Source organism: Salarias fasciatus, chromosome 14, assembly GCF_902148845.1.
Source record: "Salarias fasciatus chromosome 14, fSalaFa1.1, whole genome shotgun sequence".
Lineage (NCBI taxonomy): Eukaryota > Metazoa > Chordata > Actinopteri > Blenniiformes > Blenniidae > Salarias > Salarias fasciatus.
Window position 1 is genome coordinate 24,111,102 of NC_043758.1, and position 17,490 is coordinate 24,128,591.

Sequence of the window (17,490 nt, forward strand, 5' to 3'; positions counted from 1 at the left end):
AATCACTTCAGCTCTCTGCGATAGGCACACAGTACAGGCTCAGGCTGCAGCTGGTTATCTGTGAAGTGGTCCATTAATAATGCCCCTTTTTGCTTTTATTGCATGGGAGACATTCGGCTGCACAGCTGAAATACGGGAACGTGCCTGGCTCTAAGGTACATTAAATATCGTATAAATGGCAAAGGTCAAAGCTACTCAATCCTAATTTACACATTCTGTTTACGACATAAAATCTATTAGACTCTGTTTGACAATCCACATATTTGAGTCCATTGTCTCACTGGCAGTTCATGGAGGTTAGACTCAAAAGAAACTGACGTGATGAGCACACTTTCCTAAAAGCAATTTTTTTTGCATGTTTCCACACAGATCTAGTACTCCAGTTTCCCCTCACAGCCCAAATATATGCGCTAAAGGTTAACTGGCGATGTTAAGTTGCATGTAGGTGTAAATGTGTGTAGCTTTCTGTTTTTCCTGGGATGGATTTTCATAACCGTCAAGGGTGCAACTTGAATTTGTCCATTGTAAACTGGATCAGCTGGGGTCCAGGACCCTGAGAGAGAGACGGATGAATGTCTTGGTATTCATATGACCTTCACACAATGTCCGGATGTTTGTTTTCTCAGTCCCTCTTCCAAATAATGATGGTATTTTTCAGGATGTTTTACATGCAATATACAATGATGGCACCCAAAACAGGCTGTTAAAAATATAATATGATACACTATTAAATCCAGTAGTAATCCTCTCATAAACAGGAGAGACTGTCAAGTGTCTCCAAGTATACAGAATAACACAGTCACATTATACTGTAAGGTAAAGTCAAATGGCATTAATTAAGCATAGTTTAACTTCAAGTCAGAACACAGTTACAGGGTAATGATTGCACATAATTGCAGTTCTTCTTAAAGTAAAAATACTGGATGATATTAATAGTTCTCTAAAAGTGAGGAGGAGTATCACTGCTCTGCTTTGTAATACCCCTCCTGCCCATGTATAGTATCCAGTAACTTCTAAAAAGAGCATCAAAGAACTTTGTCCCAATACAGATTTATGGTTTGCTCTTCTTCTGTCGTGTTCAAAGACAAATACATGATAAACCTGTTTTTATCTGCGTTGACCTGAGCTATGAATAATGTTTTGTACTCTGGGCATTAACCTAGGAATCTTTGTGTGTGGCCCTGTGATTTACTCAGTAGAGGTCATTTAAACATATAAATAACAAAAACAAAGCAACAATAAAATCACCCAAAAATGTTTATAAATCCACCAAATATAAAATCTTTCTGTGAAGACTCAGGGTGTGCATGAACTGAGGGCACTTTGGTGGATTAGAAACAGGTGGTTGGGGGGAAAATAAAAGGTAACCGTGACATTTGATCTTTTCCACCAATAACTGAACAATTTATCACTGAGTAAGCATGAAATAACCTTCAGACTGTGGATGGACCGGCTGAGTGAACGAACCTCCTCGACGAAATGACTGAGCTTTATAAGCTTCATGAGACTTTTGGTTTATTATGCTATTCTTGTAATCTTTCATCTTAAAACAGGAAGCTCCACAAAGCGCCTTACCCGAACAGCAAAGTTACACTTTCCCTTGCGTACAGCCTCCTCGTCCGCCTGCCACTGATGCGGTCTGCTGGCCTCTGGCACATAGGTGGGCTTCTTCCTCCTCAGGCTCTGACGAAGCTTGTTCATCTCCGGGGTCACGTGCTCCCTGGTACTGCAGAAACAGAAAGAGAACATGGGTTCTTTTTTTTTGTTTTGTTTTGGGTTCTTTTGAGTTTTGTAGCACAAATAAGCTCAGCAATTCTTCCCCTTAATTCAGCATTGACAACAAAAAATAAACACAATAAAACCAGCCTTCATTTACACTTTGTGTGTTGTTGAGGTTCATTAAAAGCTGTTTAAATGCAACTGTTCCAAAGCGGAATTTAAAGAAAGAGCTTTGAGAAGAGAAGACGCTATAGTCTTGTGCCTCATACAGGATTATGAGTGAAGGGGGAAGGATTTCATTGATTAGTGCGAGCTCATTATGCTGTAATCATCCTTAACAAGGCAGCCGGTACATTAGCGCCATGAACACTTTCCGCCATGATGCTCCATTGATTCTCTATTCAGACACAGGCAGTACAAATCACACAGGTGGAAAGCTAATGAACGCAAAGCGTGGGGCATGCTTTCATCTCTCCAAGATACATCAAAAAAACGACAAGTGCATGCTGATCAGCACACACACACACGCACACACAGTGCAACCCCCCCGTCCCCGTTCCCGCCCCCACCGCCTAATTAGGACCATTCAGCCCGCTGGCCTGTTTAGAGGCACTAATTTCCCAGCACAATGAAACAGGATGATGATGCCATCAAAACATGACCTGCTTTAAAAAATAATTACTGTTTTCATCCCTCCACAACAGTCACATCCCCCGATCAACAAGAAGATCTGGAGAATAGTAAGGAAAGAAAGAAAAATCTCTCTCCCGCATATTCTAAGTTTTCGCTGAGACTGAATTAGCTGCATCATCAGCTCACTTGTTATCTGTGTCAGAGGTTTCTCATCTGACTTTACTCTCACTCGTTTTTCCTGCCTTTGTCATCAAGTCTTTGCACACGCTATCCCCTTTTCTCCTTTCGAACATGCTGGCGGCAGTCTGAATGAGAATCTGCAATATCAAATCAGTGAAGAAACTAAGAGTCTCAGGGGCTTTGGGAACATTCTTGTAAATACAGCAAAAAAAAGAAAAAAAATCAAAAGAAATACATAAAATATGAATAGTGAAGGAATAAAGTGCTCCTCTGTGCCCGTATCCTTTTACATTGTTTGAGTTAATCAGAACAAAAACTACGTTATAATAATTTCTTACCATCTGGGAGCTCCATAAATGGTTATTCTGGCTTTCATGAGGTGTGAAAATGTACCAGTCCCACACCGAACACATGAAACGTCCGTATGTAAAGCACAGATCTCCATAATGAAAGACTTCTGAGGGCTGTGCCACACTCAGGTCAGGGTAGGCATGCAAATATATACACAAACAGTCACATCACTTCTCATAATCACTGCTGTGTTGCTGGTAATAGAGGCAAAGGCCAGTGTGCCGGAACTGTGTGCAATTAGACGTTCTCGCTTCTTACACGCACGCTCAGATGTGTGTGTGTGTGTAATGAGGAGTATTTGAACGCGGCAGCTCAAGTGGCTTTACTCATGCCTGGCATGAGAGGAACGCATCCTTTGCCAAGCGCGAATGCACATGCACATCTGTGCACACGCACACGCACACACACACACACACACACACACACACACACACACACACACACACACACACACACACAACAGGCCCCTCTGCAGCCTACTCAGTGTACACATGTTGAGGCCTGCGCCAGTCATTTCTGGGCAAAATGCCAAGGTGGCTGGCACCTGGCAGGCACCAGTACTGCTACAGCAGGTGTGAGGGTGTGTGTGTGTGTGTGTGTGTATGTGTGTGTGTGTGTGTGTGTGTGTGTGTGTGTGTGTGTGTGTGTGTGTGTGTGTGTGTGTGTGCAATGGGTTAAAGCAAAGTGCTGTATAATGTCCCATGAGGGATCTTGGGGGTGGGGGTTCCTGTTTGGGGAATCCAGGATGCCCTCTGACGGCCCTCATACGGTTTGGGGCAGCAAACAGTGGATGGAACTGGTGTCTGACGCAGGCCGCAGGGAGACGCTGAGATGAAATGACGTGAACTGAGCACCATGGGAGGAGCTGAACGAGGACTGCTGGAAATGAAGCGAGCTGGAGAGAGGAAACTGCACTGCAACGCACAAAACTAGCTTGATCCCGATTCGACAGTGATGTAGAGCTGGCAACGTGTGAGGAGCAGAAGACCTTGACCTTTGAGAATAAACAGATAGAGATTGACCAACATTAAAAAAAGAGAATCTTTCACGAAAGATCATCCATTACATTCAAAAATTTAAATGGACTGTTTCAGTAGCTTCATTTTTTATCCTTTCTCCTCATTATGTGAAGGTTACGAAACTCAACTGTGTGCTCAAACTACTCCTTTTGTAAACATTGCAATACAGGCAGCAGGTTGTAAAAAACTTTAAGGAACTAGCGAGTTCACTCTCACAGTGTTCGTCTCCTCAGATATTCATTCATGAGCAAAATCTAATTAAGCCTGATTAAATCAGCCACTTCAGAGCAAAGATGTTCATAATTTAATCTTTGTTTATTTCTCCACTAACTGTCGGGAGTATGAATAATAATTAGTCTAATCAAGATAAAAAGAAAAACTTCCTGCTTTGCAACTATATCTGGTGTATTTGATTCTAGCGGTAACATTAAGGTGGATCTGTTGGTCCAGTGACTCCTGCAGAACAGAAAAACATCCAACAGCAGCTGCAGTTTTTCAGGTGCTTAGATACGATCAAAACTTTACGTTTGTCTTGTTTCGGCTTTGAACACTCGCCCCCTTGTATCCCACCACCTGGCACATGGTTCAAAAAAGAGGAATTGACATAGAAGTGGTCTTAATATGTCAGAGCTGACTCAGCTAAAAAGCCACAGTGTATTTAAAGTAGGGATAGGGCAGAATGAATGCCATGTTATTTGTCTTTCCAATTTAAAGCCAGCATTGGAACAAGTGCACACACAAAACTGAAAACATGTGAAGGAATTAAAAAAAAAAAAAAAAAAAAGTGGTGTAAATGTCCAACCCATCAATTGGAAGGAGGAAAACACAATGAGGGTACACCAACAATGACACTTTAAGAGTTTTGCATATTACATTAAACGGTCTAAACGAAGAGCATGTGGACAGATGTGTGAGGCGGCACGTTGGCAGCATCACTGTAAGTAAGCTTTATTTGTATAGCACTTTTCCCAGACCAGGGTCACAAAGTGCTTCACATAAAAATAATATGTACATAATAGAAAATACAAAAAACAATCACTAAAATAACAAATATGCAAGGTAAAACAGTACCATGCAGGCCAGAAAACAAATAGATATACAAGATAAAAAACAGTACCATACAGGCTAAAAGGCTTGTTCAAAGAAAAAGGTCTTTAGCTGCTTTTTAAAAGAATCAACATTGTCCAGAGACCTGAGCGAGCAGGGAAGCTCATTCCAAAGACGCGGTGCCACTGCCTTAAATGATCTATCCCCTCGAGTTTTGAAACATGTGCGGGGAACCATTAACAAGTTTTGGTTGGAGGACCTCAAGCAGCGAGTGTAACAGCAGAAACTTGGTGGGAAGATGAAAGACGACGCCGCGGACCGGAGAAAGAGAGGTAGCTCAGCCGTGCACAAAGAGTGGAAGTGGGAGGAAAACAGTCCCGGTCCAAAGCTAACAAAATTTGCTGCCCAGTAACAGCTACTTTACCAGACGCCTGCGAGTGGAACTACAATCCCAGACCTGTGGTTGTATTTTTCGGCCAACTACCGGAGCTATAGCTGACACCGCGGCTTATGTACATGGTGAAAGAGCCTCAATTAAAGGATATAAATGCAGGCTTTTAGAAATGACAGAAAAGGCACAAACATGAAGTCATTCAGTAGTTTCTGATTCTAACTTCAACCAGTTGAGGCCAAATTTACAAATCCTGGGTTTTCTCACTCGGATTTTATTGGAGTGTTAAATGTCATGAGATTACTATTCTGAAAGTGGTGGCATTTATGTAGAAATGTGTTGAGTTGAATTAAATAAGCCTCAAATAGTTGACCAGTTCATCTTTAAGTGAGCGTGAAACTTAATTTCAGAAATGCATCATGTTCTCTGAAAATATCACCTCAGTACGAATGAGATGAAGCCAGTAGAACTTTTGATTTTAAAATTAAAGGGTCTAATTTCTGACTGTTTCCTGTTTTTCTGAGGGCCTGTTAGATGAAAGGAAGAACATCTTGGAGCATCTTGAAGAGCTGGTGTTTCACCCCAGAGGTTGAGCTGTAAGCTTGAAGAAGAAAATCTTCAAATGTCTCATTCAATTGACTTTTGAGTTGAAGTTGAGACTTGCTGCAGTAAGCCATATCCGAAACACACTGATCATTCGGCCATCACTTCATATTTAGCAGAGAGTATTGAACATGATATCTTTCTTCTCACCTAATTCAAACCTCATTATATACCCATCCATCAGCCACACCCTTGTAGATGGTTTGTGGTGGTTGACCAACGATCGGGGTCCAGGTCAGGTCACCAGGACTAACACCGACGGAGTAGTCAAAACTGAACATCAAAGTGCAACTTTAGATTGTGTAAGGCAGCCTGGAAAGACCCTGCAGACTTCACACAGGAAGGCCTCAACCATGAATAATCTTTCACCACAGAGGTGTTCTCAGTCTCCACAGTCCTCATAAAGAGGTCAGAACCAGATCAAGGAGAAAAACATACTCACAAATCATGTCTGTTAGGAAAAGTGCCAGACTGCGCTGAAAATACAGGTGAAAACACGTCGCGAGTTCTCGTCTCGGTAGGCAGCACGGCGTGAAATGAAGCAATCTGGTAGTAAACACTCATTCGATGGAGGGACACGAGAGGGTGGAGACAGAACCAAGCAATGCAAGAGGCCTTGCGTATAGCTGCGACCTCAGGCTGCACAACGACAACCATCTGCATGGTGGGAAAGAGGCGAAGGGCAGACAGTCGGGGCGAGCTGGCAAGAAGGCCAGGATGCAAAGCATCAAAATAAATCTATAAATCAACTGTGCAAATAAAGCCCCGCTCTGGTCATAAACCCACACGAAAAAACTCAAAAGCACTTCAGTGCAGACTACACAAACAGGAGGCCGCGCGCCAAAAAACACATAGTTGTTCCACATCCAGCGCTCCAGTCAGCGACCATCTGGAATGTATTGTTGCGGAGGAGGTGGCAAGAGGGACCACTTGTGCTCATGTGATGTTATGTCGCAGATATTTAAATTTGTTCACCCGGGTTGGCCTCTCTTGATCGCCTTATCCTGATTCTTCATCGTCTCACTCCAGATCTTGACAGTTCCACAAGCGGGCCTGATATGAGGGAATGGGTTTCACAGGGATGAAATTTGGTGTGAAAAGCCTTCCTACGCATAGAGGCTCATAAAATCTGGCAAAAAACGTGCACTTTGTGCTTCAGCTGGTAGATTATTGGGCAGCGTAGGTGTGTTTTATTAATATTAGTAATATCCATTTATTACTCTTTCACTACTTGAATACATTAAGTGTTTTATATACACACACACACACACACTCGTCACTTCTGCATTGACTATATAATCTGCGTTAAAGCTGCATGTGTGTCCAGCTGCACTTTGTGCCTGCCAGATGCGAGTCTGATTGATGTCTTTGGCTCGTTGCCTTTCTTTCACACACACATATCTAAACACACACACGCGCACCCTCACACTAACACCACGCCCCTCCCCGAGCCAGATGTTCTGTGTTCAACGGCAGCTCAGAGGTTTTTTTGGCAAAACGGGACACGCTCCTCCCTCACACATCTTCACAACCAGATGCTCACAAAACAGACTGGAGACCAAGCAGGTCGGAGGCGGAGGAAGAGGAGGAGGAGGAGGAGGAGGAGGGTGGGTGCGAAAGGGGTGATGCTGCTCACACACACACACACACACACACACACACACACACACACACACACACACACACACACACACACACACACACACACACACACACATTTTGCAAACACACAATGAGTCACTGCCACCTCACATTACGGTAAGTCATATGTCTAGAGTTCTGGAGAAACAAGGAGTGAACAGTGAGGGGTTGACCGTGTGCCCAAGTGTGTGCTCTTGTAAGTGTGTGTGTGTGTGTGTGTGTGTGTGTGTGTGTGTGTGTGTGTGTGTGTGTGTGTGTGTGTGTGTGTTAGCTGCAACGGAGGTGGTGGGATGGGGCGGGGCGGGTGTGGGGACATGTCTTGGCTTAGTCATCACTGATCCCATCACTTCATGTGAACACAGTGTTCAGGAAATGTCAACGTTTTTGGCCGCACCACAGAGAAGATGATGTGATTTGCCAGAGCTTCCAGAGTGACTCAGAACATTTAAAATCATCGAGGAAGAAATCCACCAAAGCCTCGCTCTCCCACAGCGACACTCAAGTTCAATGTCTTCGTTGTACTGTGTCAGGATCGGGGGGAAAACAAATAAGAAGAGGTGATATTTCTCATGCAACACTGACGAGAATAAATATTGTTTCCCAACCTGGGGTTTGAGACCCACTTTTGAGACTCATTTCCTTCAGATGTGCAAATTTGAAATCGGAACTTCAGCTTTAGACTCTACAGCAAACCTGGGAAACCACCACTGACTGACCACCATCGTTTTGCTTCACTGACCATAAGTATGGCTCACAATGTTTTTCTTCAGTGGTTTATTGTAACCAGGCTTTGATGGATGGATGATAACTTACAAAGGCCACCAAGCATTTCTGCTTGTTTTAGAGTTATTTATGAGTCTTTAAGTGTTCATCCTCATGCATGTGAATCAGACGTCCCTTTTATATCTACAAAAAATACAATAAACAATAAAAAACAAGCATATTGATATAAAAAGAACACAGAAAGGTGAACTGTCACACCATTAATCCAAAGACACAATGCACAAACGTGCTGCTGATGGGATTAATTCAAAAAAGCATCACACACACACACCAGCACATAATGCTCGCACACACACAGTTAACTAAAACTGACCCACTTTCTGTGCTCTGCAGACTTCGGCCGACACCAAATGACCCATATATGGACACACACACACTTTTACTATCATCCCAATCTGGCCGCTTGACTCCCACTTTCACAGGCCGAGCGAGCGACAGGTGGTCCGTGTGTTTGTATGCGCGAGTGTGTGATTGAAAGAAAAAAAAAAATAAAGGAGTGTGATTCCATGGAGACAAAGCAGGACATTAGTGTTTAGACTGCAGTCTGACCAGGGACAGGACGGCCCTATTCATTATAATGGTGTGTGAGCCTGTATGCATGTGTGTGTGCAAGACGCACAAGAGAGCTGCAACACATAAGGCCAGCGACTCTGCTTGAAAATTCTCAACCGAAAACATTTTTGTTAGAAGTCAAATCACAGATCAAGATTCGTCTTTCAAGTGTTTTTCAACTCTCACAACATAACCTGAACTGTTTGAAGCATTTATCAACTTTTATAATAATAACAGGATCTGTTAAAATAAAGAAAAGTAGTAATGTTCCAGAATACAGGTTGACGCATAACTTACAACAATTAAAAGAAAAGAAGACAGGCTTGGAATATTTCAGTGGATCTGTTGGACATCTAAAAGTTATTCTGTTTCCATGAAATCAGACACACATTTTGACAAACTTGTTCAATCAGAGACTGGCGAATCTCCATTTGTTTATAAAAAGGCAATCAAAAGACAATCTATTGTCATTGTTTGCAGACTCACTGGTCTGCTCAGAGCTGAAACGCGAGCGGAAATGTACAAATAACCGAGCCGACGTTTCCTCGTCCGAGTTCATCCACAACACACAAAAACAGGCCTATATGAAACGTAAACGGCCCGAGGTGCTGCAGCCACAGTGAGCGCAAACAAAAAGCAGAGTTTCTCTTTGAGAGGGTCCAGATGAATGCCGTATATAGTCCGCTGTGTGGGCGGCTCATGGAGCGTGCATTTCTGTAAGTGAGGAGGCAAAAATGATCGGACTGCGTCAGAAATGGACCGCCTCTGTTCAGATGAGCAGCTTGGACAGACTGATGGACAGCGGCAGCTGAGGAATCTATTGTATCTGCCTCCTACACGCATGTACACACACACACACATAAGCACACACACACCTCATTTTTCTCCATAAACCAGATCAGCACTGTAAAAATTCTACGTGATCATAAATCTCTATTATTAATATTCAGGCCGGTTCCACAATACATGGTGGTTTTTATATGATGCTCATCACCACCGCTCATAACATTAAACGGGACGCGCATTCCTCCATGAATGATTTTCTTTGCTGTAAAATACATTTATTTATGAAGTCAGACCTGCTGCATGCAGGGTTCACTTTATTTTTTAATATAGACCTTGTCATAAAAAAAGTGAAAAGAAGCAGTGCCTCAGTAATTTTATTGCCCGCAACTAATTTAATAACCATCAGTAAAAGAATACATAATAAATGTAATTTATTTAGATTTTATGTAAGGAAATGACATTATAAAATCCACTTTCAATGTATTTGACTAAGCAAAACGCCTCCAGACATGAGCACTACAGTAAGTTCACAAAGAATTCATTCTTCCTCTCAGGTCTGATGAAACCGAGGCTACACATTTGACTACTAAAGATTAGAAATGACTGATTATATTAACATTTCCAGAATGAAGCAAACATGTTCACATCATTGTGTTATTATGACATCTATCATATTGTAAATGAAGAGTAACAAACTAAATGATCCTTGATATTATCAGATGACGTTGGCTTTTTGAGGTTCTCCCTTTCTACCGCAGCTGTGTTCTTGAGTGATATCTTCTGTGACGTTTGAAATGTGATGTTATTTGTTCACTCGTTGAGGTTGAAGTCCAGAGAACAAGAAAATACTCATCTACTTATTGCTGAGGAATGACGATTACAACACAGAGTTAGATAAATTACAAGGACGGAGAGAGAGCGACTGCGTGTCTGATGTGCGTGTGTGTGCGTGTGTGTGTGTGTGTAGTGAACGTTAGCCCCGACAACATGTTTAACAAACATGTCAATTAGATTGACTTTCACTGGGAGACACGCGTGCACGCACATGCACGCACTGTCCTTCCACTGACCTTCTACTGCAACAAGGTCTATGTGGGAGTTTTCTGGGTGGGGTGAACGATTACAGGAAGCTGCACTAATATAATTACAGTAAGCATGCGCATAGGTGTGTGTGTGTGTGTGTGTGTGTGTGTGCATGTGTGTATGTATGAGTGTATGGTCATCTTACGTAATCAGATTGGAGGCCCTCGCAGTGGGAATTCTTTGACATGATGACAGTGAGAGGATGATTGGATCTTAGTGGGGACGATCACGGAGGTGATTCAACCTTCTGCCGACATCGGCTCCCTCACCAGCACTCACTGAATAACTTGTGGGCAACAAGTAACTTGACCAGACCGACTTTCTCAATCACAACTGAACTTATGTTATCACATGTACTTAAATCTGCAGAAAAGCATTATAAAACTAGACTCTGTGACGCTGCAGCTTGATCGCAGTGTCTTCTGCTTTATGAGACGCACAGATTTAACCGACATTAATTCTCGGCAATGGAAGTATACCAAAATTCACGTTCACTGTGTCTTCCATCATGTGGATTGTGATATTCATTCCTTCCAAGGGAAGACAAACTCTAAGTAGAATATATTGATCACAGACAGACAACCCCATTCATACTCACATTCACACTTCAGTGCTACCCACAGCCTACTGAGCATGCTTTTGTGTGAGGACTCAGAGGAAACCCACACACTCACAGGGAGAACATTCAAACTCCACTGATAGAGGCCTGGCCCAGACTTGAACCCACAAGATTCTCATTAAAGACTTTTATGTCTTTGCTTTTATTGACTGATTTAAAAAAAAAAAATCACTGTTGTGTTCCAGAAATGTCTTCATTCTCTGTTAAAACCCGCACAGCGGGTCATTCAGCCAGTCACACTCATTGCTCTGAGACAAAATTCATTCATATCAACAAATCCTGGAAACTTCAAGTATCATACATGTATTTTTTTTATGCAAGCAAACTTCATTCATTTTTATCTCTGAATTACCATTATTACCACAAACCATTTACCTGTTGACTCCATTTTCTCCTCATTACAATGCACTCCAAAAGGTCAGTAATTCTGTGATGCACTGAAGGAGATCACAAAAACCTAAATTGTTTAAAAAAAATGGAAGATATTTTTATATTATCATACACAGGATGCTCTCATACTGGTTACTTTCAGTGGATTCATACCTGAGCACATAATTGAGAAATATGCAAGAATTCCACTGTGCTTTAAGGAAGTTAAATTTGCTTCTCTGAACGCTCAAAATAATTCCATTTTCCAAAGAGAATTTACTTTGATAGCACTCAGAGGTATTTCTTTGACTCGGAAGTTAAAGCTTTTACATTTCTTTCTCATGCTCACTGAGGTAATTCCCGAATCATAAACGTACCAATTTGTCTTTATCTGTTCATTTTACTGGTGTAGTCAGTAAAGAGGGGTATATGTTGAGAGTGAGCTCGAAAAAACAAAAGCGATGTAACTCAATTGTGAGAGAGTGACACAGTTTTCCATGTTTTGGTGAAAACAGCTGTCGGGTGTGGCTGCGAATGGAGAGAACATTTTCAACCACTCTGCCGGGGATTAACTGAACTCTCGCTCTGAAGGTGAAGATCGTACACTACAATGCAGCTCTTTCCCTGATGAGTCTTTGAAAATTGGAGAAAGTCAAAACAGACTAATTATTTAACATTGCAATCAGTGTGGACCTCATTAGATGCCAAAGATATGGAAAGAATTAGGCAATTGTACTAATTACAGATCTGTATGGACTTGGACCAAAACTCTAATGAACACAAATCTAGAGGTTTAATCAAGGCCAATAGATGAACTGTGAGTCTGTAATCCCTTTGTAGTCAAACAGTGAACTTTAATGCAACTTGGACAACTTGCAAACTCAAAGAGCGCAACTTTAAAGGAAATGAACTGTCAGTGCTGGGAAGATGGATAAATCTGGGAAGCAGCCCAGGTTTTCAAAGTTGACTCTGCTGCGGTTGACTGAGTTTAACTGGTATCCACGCTGGTCTTTCATACTTTCAGGGACAGAATATGCGATGCACATGTGCAAACACACTTCGTAACGCACATGCAAACAAGACACTCAGCTCGTTTCCTCTCTTCCTGCTTTACTGACTCAAGCCAAATAACACTGAGGTCAGCTCGATTCAGAGGACTACGCTTAATAGAAAAGAGAACATAAATTACAGCGATGATAGCGTGCCAACAAAAGTAAAGTAACATGTAGGGGAACGATTGGATGAGGAGGTCAGCCTCCGCAAAGCTGGGAGTCTGAGAAAACATCCTGCAATTAACTTTATCTGCTTCCCCAAGTCTGCCCGGCAAATAGGATTTAGCAGGGAAACTCTGAATTACATTGCGTCAGCTTTTGCAGAGGTGCAGCGAAGCCCTGGAGATGCTGGGATCCGGGCTTGTGCGCACGCACCATCACCCAGACGCCGGGAACACACACACACACATAAACACACACAGACACACATTTTATCCACCTTCAGGGTCATTACAGCACTGTGTCACGATCCCATCAATATGCCAAGCCACTATTTCAATTCCCACCCACCCAAGTTAAGCCTGGAGAAGATTGTATGCATCAGGATTTCTGTGCATGCACGTGCATTTCCGCAGGACGATTTGTTTTCACCGTCTTCTATTAGAAAAAGATACCGAGTTGTCCTCCGTAGGTGACATAAACTCAAAAGATTCGTGCACAAAAGCCTGTTTCTCCATGTCTCTATACCTGCTTGTGTCTGTGAGGCTGAATGGGTTCCAAGACGCAAAAGAGAGGCAGATTAACATAACAATATCCAAATCCCTCTCTGCCCTTGGAACAGCAGGCTAAAGGCGCAGGCTAGCTTTACCAGCGCTAGTCACTGTGTGCATCTAACGCGCCGTCATATTCATCTCCGTCAAAGCATGTTCGAGTTTACACGTCTGTGTGTTCCTGCGACTGTGGCAGAAAGAGTGTGATCGGTTGTGCGGGTGGAAGCTAATCTGAACACGGTGCAGCCAGGCGTGAAGTGGAGCAGTCTCGTCGATATGCTCCAGCCCTGCATTGTTGCGGCGTGTTCCCACTTTGTACGTCCCTCCTATCAGCCTCGACCAGAGCCCACAGGGCAGCTTATCATCTGCACTGCAGTCGTGATGTGGCAGCCGAGTGTGCACGGCAAACTTTCATCTCTGAGGACAGAGATAAACTTTGAAAAATGAACAGTTTTAAAGACTAAACTGGTTGTGAAGCCAGATTTACACCGCATGCTGCAGAACGTCAATAGACGAAGTGACACTACCGCCGACAAGTTAAACCCAGTTCTGCTCTCCACAAATGCTCCTGATCAGAGCGGAGGATCTTTTTGTTGCTGGTGTAATGTCTGAGAGTTTTGACAACTCCACCCTTGGGCTTGAATTGTGCAGATTTTACGTAAGACTCCAGTGTCAGAGAAGAATGTGGATCGACCCAACATGGCTTCACTGGCTGCATTTCAAATCTAACAATGATATAAACATCCTCGGTTTAGGCTTAAACTCTTATGTGCATTGCAGCATTGTTGAAACATTCTTAATTTTCCATTTTTTTTAAACTCTTTCTCGCATTATTTCCTTGAACTTATAAAAGTTAAGCATGCTTTCTCTACATATTTTACTTTTATCCTTACATTGAGTCAAATCTCTCTTTTCCTTCAACTGCTTTAGAGTCCCTCCAGCCAGACTTTCAGTTTCCCACACCCGCCTCTTATCTTCACCCTCCTGTTGAGCCCCTTGTCCTGCCGTTCTCCGTTTGTCCTCATTTCACTCATCGCGCAGGTCTTTGTCGCCTGCAGCATTCTCACTTGTACGCTTCATTCATTTTCTATTATGCACAAGAGAGCTGGCCTCCTCAATTATCCAATCAAGAGGGCAAGGACACATAGGGAGAGAGAAAACCAGTGGAGGAAGTGCCACCGTCAACAGGGAATATTAAAGCAAAGCAAAGCAGTCTCCTGACCACTGAACTCAGAAGGACTTGAAACACTCAGATACGCATATGTGTGCACAGAAAACATATGAAGGCAAGAAGACATGTGCGAGACAAAAAAAAAAAAAAAACAAAGTTGGGCGTTTGTATCAATTTAGCAGTTTAATCTCTTCCATATGGGCATGGGGGCTAATACATCTGCTAAGACTATTAGCCGCTATGAGCTCTGTGGATACAGGCTGGACTAGATCTATGATCAGTGTGGCACAGACTGAGAATACCACCACAGCCAATAACGCCACGCCAAGAACGCATATCGCTGTAGCGAATTCGTTTTGGTGGCACAGCTTGCGGATTTCTCCCCTGCTGAAACAGGGTCAACTTGATGGACAGAAAACAAGGTGAGGCTGAGAAACACAGCCCAAGGTGCTGATTGCTATAGTAACAGTCGACCTAGTTAGCAGCAAAAAAAATGCACCCAGGTGCACGATCGCACTTATACGTGTTTAAAGTATGTTAGGGAACCCTCCAAAAACGAATGTGCCTGCTGGACCATCTGCAACCAGTTTTCACACAAGAGACAAACCGAGCTCCCAGTGATCCTCTGCGTCTGACTCACCTGAGTTCGATGGCCTCCCCCATCTCGCCCCAAGAACTCATCTCACTCAAGGACCACAGCAGATGAGAGAAGATGCAAGGACGATGACCTGAGAGCAAGGACTCCCTCAGACTAGTGGCCACGGCAATAACAACAGCTCCAGATAGAGATGAGAGGAGTGAGAGAGCATGTGATGATATTGTGCTCGGAGTGAGGGACACAGACAGGAGAGAGAGAGAGAGAGAGAGAGAGAGAGAGAGAGAGAGAGAGAGAGAGAGAGAACACCACACCTCCTCTTAAGGGATTAACTTAGAAAAAGGAGCCCTGACACATTCTGAGACACACACACACACGCACGGGGATGCACCCAAACACAGTCAAACTGCCCACGACAAAGCATGGAGCAGCGTCTGGTGCGCACACACACATAACCCATTACAGTACACACACATTTTCAAGCACAGCTGCTCTAAAAATAAAGACAAATCAATGTTTGACGCACTAAATCCTGGGACTGAGGGAAGAAGAGAGTGGGAGGGGAGAGTGAGGCAGAGCCAGAAAGAGAGAGAGAGAAGGGGAGGGGTGATTAAGCGAGTCATGGCGGGTGGTGACACAGTTTTCTTTTGCTCTCCATCTGCTGTAGGTGCGCTGGTCAAGAGTGCACTGGGGGAGAGGGCGAGAACTGGAGCTGGAGCCCCAGGGACAGACACTGGAAGGTGGAACCGGGGGGGAATGAGGCCAGGCGAAGGAGGATGTGGTTACCTCTGAGAACATTCAGGCTGTTTGCTTCCATCTGTGCTAATGCGCATGAGAGGACACTGCTGATCTTCCAGGACTGGATGGGAAAGGGAAACCTGCAGATATGCAGCAGATAGACCTCCTAAGATGAAACCGTATGGTAACATGGTCAAGTGTGCATGCCACACTCAAACAAGCTGCGTCATGATTGGAGTATTGTGGTTCACTTTCCAGATTGTCTGTATCAGCGGTTCCCAACTGGTTTGGCTTCAGGACCCACGGTCGTCCCACAATAACAAGCCGCAACCCAAATCAAGAGACTTCATTTACACTGAGTTAAAGCAAGCAGCATTCTGAATCTGTGATTCCTGAATAGATGTCAAAACAAGTAGGCAACACAAATTACACAAGTTAAATTAAATGAAATAAGCTGAAAATGGGACTGTGGAGAGGGGAATATTTTGTGGTAAATTAGCAAACAAAACTCTTTATTTGTAATTCCATCTTATTTTAAACAGACCACTGTGTTTTCATGTATTTTGCAAGAAAATGGATCTTTCCTGAGATGTTTCCAAAATGTAGGTCCACATGGGTTAAAATCTTCCAGTGTGAAAACGTCACATCAAACAAAGGATGTTTTTACCCGACATTTGCCTCAATACAAAAAAATCCATATTCATGTTCAGTATTGCACCTGTGTTTCCTCATACTGGATTCACATGAGCTCACTTTCTAACCACCGTTTAGGAGTGTGAAAAAAACGACATTACAGTAGAAAAGCGCCAAGTGACCCACCCGCTCCAGCAATTTTCACCTCAATGTAGATATGAGGTGTTTAAGCAAGAACTGGCCTGTGAGGCTACTTATTTCACCCCATTTCAGTCACAGTGAATCAGATTTTTCAGTGTCAGAAGGTTTGTAGGTCTTGCTGGGAAGCCCTGATTTATACACCGTATCAGTACAACCAATATGCAAAGCTGTATATCACAATCAGAGCAGCCGCTGAAGCACAGTGGTTCAGCAAGACTGCATAGCCACTTAAATATCGAAATACACACATCAAAAACAGACGTTTTCCACAGCGGTGATATAACTGCAAAGTGGTTGATTTACTATAAAAGTAACAAGAGCCTTCGATCAAAATAAACTGTCTTGGCTGCCTTAAAAGGTTGAAATAAACGAAGAAATGGAGATAAGATGAGCTGAATGCAGGTTTAGTGAAGTGGTGTCAAACAATTTAGTTTAGAGGTTTTAAACAGCCCAATCTCATCCTGAGTGGGCTGGACCAATAAAACAGTGTCACATTAACTTCCAAAATGAAACTTTTATATGATGAGAATGTCTATATTTTCACAAAGTGAAACAATTACAAGCAAAACTTACTACAATCTCAACATAACGACAGTTCTAAAGATACCATCTGC

General features: G+C 43.0%; 1 protein-coding gene across 2 annotated transcripts in view; it reads right to left on the reverse strand.

Moving 5' to 3' along the window:
- Positions 1 to 17,490, reverse strand: part of numbl (NUMB like endocytic adaptor protein) — a 67,043-nt gene that overhangs the window by 17,494 nt on the left and 32,059 nt on the right. Inside the window, exons 1-2 of one of the 2 annotated variants that reach the window (XM_030108097.1) lie at positions 15,350 to 15,500; positions 1,576 to 1,726 (exon numbers count right to left, since the gene is read on the reverse strand). In XM_030108097.1, the coding sequence (XP_029963957.1) occupies positions 1,576 to 1,726; positions 15,350 to 15,390 (192 nt within the window). In that variant the 5' untranslated portion in view covers positions 15,391 to 15,500. Of the gene's footprint in view, positions 1 to 1,575; positions 1,727 to 15,349; positions 15,501 to 17,490 lie in introns of those variants that run through there. The other variant, XM_030108098.1, reaches the window with a different exon arrangement.